At 53.9% G+C, this 5,392-nt stretch overlaps 2 protein-coding genes across 2 annotated transcripts; one reads left to right on the plus strand and one right to left on the minus strand.

Moving 5' to 3' along the window:
- The first annotated feature begins 2,618 nt into the window (after nt 1–2,618).
- On the plus strand, nt 2,619–3,299 carry CHC_T00006056001 (hypothetical protein). Its single transcript, XM_005717986.1, has one exon. It carries the CDS (start codon nt 2,619–2,621, stop codon nt 3,297–3,299), a length of 681 nt encoding a protein of 226 aa, XP_005718043.1.
- Nucleotides 3,300–4,631: 1,332 nt separating this feature from the next.
- On the minus strand, nt 4,632–5,045 carry CHC_T00006057001 (hypothetical protein). Its single transcript, XM_005717987.1, has one exon. It carries the CDS (start codon nt 5,043–5,045, stop codon nt 4,632–4,634), a length of 414 nt encoding a protein of 137 aa, XP_005718044.1.
- Nucleotides 5,046–5,392: the final 347 nt, after the last annotated feature.

Below are 5,392 nucleotides of genomic sequence, written 5' to 3' on the forward strand. Positions count from 1 at the left end.
TGAGGCGTGCGAGGAATCCCAATACCGCAATCCGATCTTGACCACTGAACGTGTGGGACCTCATCTGCACGTCCAGTTTCTTCCGGTAACGGTTAATGTGCCGCGCTACTGTAGAGTCGTAGCGCGAGCTACGACGTTCCAGGCGGTAGGTTTTGTAGTTGACGGCCTTGGTAAACAGGTCATTGAGGGGCCTGATTACCGTGGGCCGTCGCTCGTCGCTCTTTGGGGCAGCCCGGCGGTGTCTGCTCGAGCGACGACGCCCCTCATCCGACTCGGTGTGGTAGTCTTCCGAATCGGACGAGTCGTGCCAGTACCGGTCTCGGCTTCTATCGCGGCGTGCCCTCTGGCCCCGCCTGCGAGATTCTTCCGAACCGGATGGGTCATCATCGGAGGGGTATCCTCCCCCTCCGGCATCGCCGTATCGCCCGTGGCGTGCCTCGCGGTTATCGCGGTATCGCCAGCGGCGTCCCTCGCGGTCTTCATCCGTCCTGTGACGGGGGTCTTCTGCGTCGGAATACCGGGTGTATTCCGCTTCGGTCCTGTGCGTGCCGGGTGCACGTCTTCTGCTCAACCGGTACGGGTCCCGATTCTCTGTCTCGGGGAGCCCCAGGCGGTTGTCTGTCCCGCGGGGGTCGCCCGTACCGGCGAGTATGGGGAGGACATTTTCTGTGGTCCTCCCTGTAGCACCGTGAACGGTTGGGAGATAGATGGCTCCGCCCTCCGGGTGAGGGTCCATCCTATCAGTTCCGGGTACGGCGCCGATCGGATCAGCGATATTAAAGCTTGAGCCCGGAACGGTTTCACGGCGCGGCGCCGGCGGCGGTACCGTGCCACCCGTTGCGGTAAATGTCGTGGCCAGACAGATGGCCACGGCCGAGCTAATAGCTCCCTTTAGAGCCAATGCGGTCGGAGATTCGTCCTCCTCCGCGGCGAGCGCTGCCACCACCTCGTCGCGTACGAGGGGGGCGACCTTGTCGTCCAGCAGGCGGAGCGCGGTGTCCGCATGCTCCGCCACCAGCCTTGGTGCCGTTCGGTCGAGGCAAGCCTGGACGACCTGAGGTAGTTCCTCGGCGATGAAATCCTCCATCCAGGTTTGTAGTCGCGGGAGTAACGCGTCGTACAGTACTTGTACGCGGTTCCCCCCACCAGCCGGTAGCCCGGCGGTGGTGTCCGAAACGGAAGGGGTCTTCTGGCCCCTGGTAGACGGCGGGCGTAGCAGGGCTTCCGGATTGTCGACCCCGGGGCGCTGTGAGCCTCTGCCACTGCGGGTACATGCTCGTCCGGAGGCGGTATCTTCTCCGGCGGGATCCGCACGGTTCATCGTCGATGATCACTGGCGATCGACGCGGTGATTTTCGATCTCTTTCAATCCGATCGGTAATTGCTCACGCTGGCGATCCAGTGCGCGCTCAACCTCTGTAGTTATTTCACCTCCACAAGAGTACCAAAATGTGGTATAACTACCTTCTTCCCGACCACTCGGAAACGAGAGGGGTTAGAGGTAAGGGAGCGCGCGCCGCTGGGTAACCCACGCCCGAACGCAAACCGTACGGAAGGACTCGAAAAGAAGGAAGGCTCACGTGACCGGTGACGCGCAGCCGGTCGGTGGTGTTAGATCCGGACGGCCGGTCACGGGTTAGAAGCCTGAGACTATAAGGGAAACCGGAACGGGATAGCAATTAGCCGTAAAGGGAAGGGAGGCGAGTCTGCCCCCGTTTACTGGAACGGGGCAGGTGCCCCCGGTCTTAGCCCCTAAGTGGGACGCCAGGACACCTGTCCCGCTACAGTAGCTGTTACTTACTGTATACCAGCTACTGTGCTAAATTGGCTAATTTGTGCCATTAACTACTACTTGCTAATTACTTACCGGACGGGTCGCACACGTGTGCCCGTGGCTACTACCGGCGTCGACGGTTATGCCACGTGTACGCCGTGGAGGTACTACTGCGCTTTCCGAGGGCGCGTGCATGATTGCTACAGTAGTAACCGCCCGTCCAGGCGGTGCTCATCTCCCATCGGGGGTCGTGGTGTGGAATTGTACCACAACCATTTTGGGATTTGATATATGGTCATTAGATATCAAGCAAGCGTACCTACAATCGGCCTCCAAACTCAAGCGACCAGTTTATACGCGACCAGAGTCCATCGCGCTTGGATCTGACGAACTTTTGCAGGTAATACGGCCACTTTATGGCCTCACGGACAGTGGGGATTATTGGTGCGAGACGAACTCTAGATTTCATGTCGACAAAGTGCGCATGCAACAATCCACGGGTGACTTCTCACTTTTGTTTCGTCGTCTATGCAACGGACTCGTGGCTGTATCAGGATCGTATGTCGATGACGTGATCCAAAGCGGCACACCAACGCAGAAAAGAAGGCTCCAGGCTATGTTGGCGAGAGAATTTGACGTCAAACTGTCCGATGCTAAGAAGTTTACGTACGTTGGTTTAGAATGCTACTCGACAGATCCATCAGAAAGCCGTATTTCTCAAGAAAAGTATATCGAAAGTCTGCAGTATCTGCAAAGGACCGCGTCCTTTACGGCATATCGCTCGCAACGAGCTAAGCTTGCGTAGCTGGTCCACACAAGGCCTAACATCGCATGTGCAGTGTCAATGGCTGCTCAAGTCACGGCTGAGTCCTACTCATTCGAAAGCAACCGAAGCCTCAACTCCATCGTGAGGCATATCAAGAAAACAGGTGAAATGCGACTCACATTTCTCAAGCTCGACCATGACACGCTACGTCTAGTTGTATATGCAAACTCTTCGTTCAATAATCGAGAGGAGAGTAGATCTCAACTCGGTTTTATCATCGTACTCGCGGATAAGTCAGAGAAGTGTGCAGTCCTGCACTACGCATCATACAAATCGCGTCGTGTCGCACGCTCAAGCATGGGAGGAGAGAAACTTGCATTCGTAGACGCTTTCGACTGTTCTTTCTTATTGAGACATGATATTTCTCGCATGTTGGGGCGTCACATCCCCTTAATTATGCTCACGGATAGCAAAATCCTTTTTGATGTGCTGACAAGGTCCAGGTACACCTCCGAAAGAAGACTCATGGTGGACATCTCCGCCTCCCGTCAAGCTTACCGTGAGGGATCGATATCGGATGTAGCTCTAATACCAAGTGAAGACAATGTCGCTGATGCATTTACCAAGGTCTGCAGCAACGGAGCGCTAAACCGGTTACTTCGCTCTGGAAAGCTACAACACCGCGTCACTCAATGGGTCATCCGCTCGAAGAGTCCTCTCGCGCCTTGCCGTCCTCTGACATCAAAGACTGGGCAGTGATGAAACAGGGATCTCGGACGCCGCCGATCATGTCAGTCGGCGACAAGAAGATTACAGTAACACCCCTCGGAGAGTCAGCCGGATCCTGATCGCTTCTCCCAGGATCCCGATCAACAGTACAGTGCCTCCGCCAGATCCCGAACAGAGAAACTGTCTCTGCCTTTCGCTTCAGTTTTTTAGTATCACAACCTCCTCCAGCACCGAAGAGGAGAGAACACACAGACGAACGACTCACAGAATAAACTCAACCAACTTACGCGAGAAGACCCTCGCCCGGCAGGAGCCTGCCCTCAACCCCCGGCGTTGTAACGCCCTCAAAACCGCCCGTACACGCACTAACCCTCTGCAGAATCTTAACGATTCATTGTTACACACACTGAAGAGATCATTCTCTTCTCCCAATATTGATGCTACAACAATATTGCCGTGCTTACACTGCAAATAACGTAGCATACATCCACATCCCCTGTCCTTTGTTTGCGCATGAACCTTGAGCAGTGTACTTAAGCTGAACTCCCTCGCGTCGCTTTGTAGAGGCCAGGGCCTTAGCACAGCACTACCTTAGCATCGGATAAAAGCAAACCTAAGGCACTTTTCCTACTTGCTGTAACCCTCAACTCGCCGCCTTCATACTTCACTCAGCCTGCCCCTCTAACTAAATGGAATGGCGCTGGGTTTTTGATCACACCGCGTGGGGAGAGCAAGGGTCTTCCCTGCGGACCGTCCATTATCAGTTTAATCATTTTTGGGGCATGTTGGACGTCAAGAAGGAACTGACACTCGAACCGTATGGAGCATGTCGCACAACGAGCACGGATAGTGCACGTGGGAACGCAATCGGAAGAGAACGAAGAACCCATATTGGGGAGCCAGACAGACAGCAATGACACCTAAAGTCACCCGGACCGCATGAAGGTGGCATGCTGGTCCCAAGATGAACTTCGTCGAGGCTAAGGCAAACCACCTCATCACTGATTCCGAATCAGCAACTACACCAAGTTTCGCTAGTCGCACCTCTACGCCTTTTCAGTTCCAAATGAGACCTGCTAAATAGGGCATGCACAGTGCACAACCAACCATCCTGTCTGCCAAGGAAACACTATCCGCTTCAGGCCTCGTTCCCCTTCTATTATTTCGTCGCACAACGAGCTGAATCAGCTCACATTCTTGTGTCCGGCGAACATCTGAAGAGATCATTCCCACGCCGTACACCAAAAGCAACTGCATCGACGAAGCCAACATATTTCTCCAAAACACAGATGTCGTTTTACATTGTTTACTTATCGTAGAAAGGAAAGAGATTCTGGGCCACGTCTTTGCGAACTGAAGACCTTACCTAAACCTACGGATAATGATGATGATAATCCAGTCCCACCAGATGATAATAATCCTAATGCGCAACAGGAAGCGCCCAAAGAAACTGCGGCTGCCAGCCTTCTCGGCAAGACTCGCAAGCTCTAAGGCTGTCCTCCTCATCAACATGCACGTCTCCATAGCCACCGGTAACAACCTCCTGTTGCGAAGAGACCTGGCAGGTAGTGTTGAAGACATGCGCATGAGCTTGAGAATCGAATTCCGATTCATGTCCCCCACGAGGTCTTCTACATCTTCGTCGGTCATCAGTTCATTTTCAGAGACTCGAACAGTGTCCGCGGGAGCGACAAGGGTTCCATCTTCAATGTTGTCAGTTCCAGCTGCGAATGTCAAGAGGGCCACAAAGAGAAGGACTGAAATGGAGGTTCTCATCTTGCGTTTCGGAGATGCGGTTGCTTCACAAAGGTACGGCTGCGGTTGGTAAGGTGAACTGACTGCGCACTTCAGCACGGAAGCATGTAGTAGCTTAAATAGGCACAACTACGTTACCCAGTACCATGCACTCGTAGGTGGAGGATGCGCTTTCGTCTTTTTGCAGATACTCCCAAATCTACCTCACCGTTTTCGGGCAGACCCCACTGGAACTATGATAGAGAGTAAAGATGTCCAATGCCACAGACCAATTAGAGGTCCGTCCGCCGGACCTACACTACCCTCGTCTGTACAAAAGCTCCGTTCTTGATTAGGAGGTTCTGATTGTACGTTCACAATACTAACGT

The sequence above is a fragment of the Chondrus crispus genome, genomic scaffold, assembly GCF_000350225.1.
Source record: "Chondrus crispus Stackhouse genomic scaffold, scaffold_34, whole genome shotgun sequence".
In the NCBI taxonomy this organism is placed as follows: domain Eukaryota; phylum Rhodophyta; class Florideophyceae; order Gigartinales; family Gigartinaceae; genus Chondrus; species Chondrus crispus.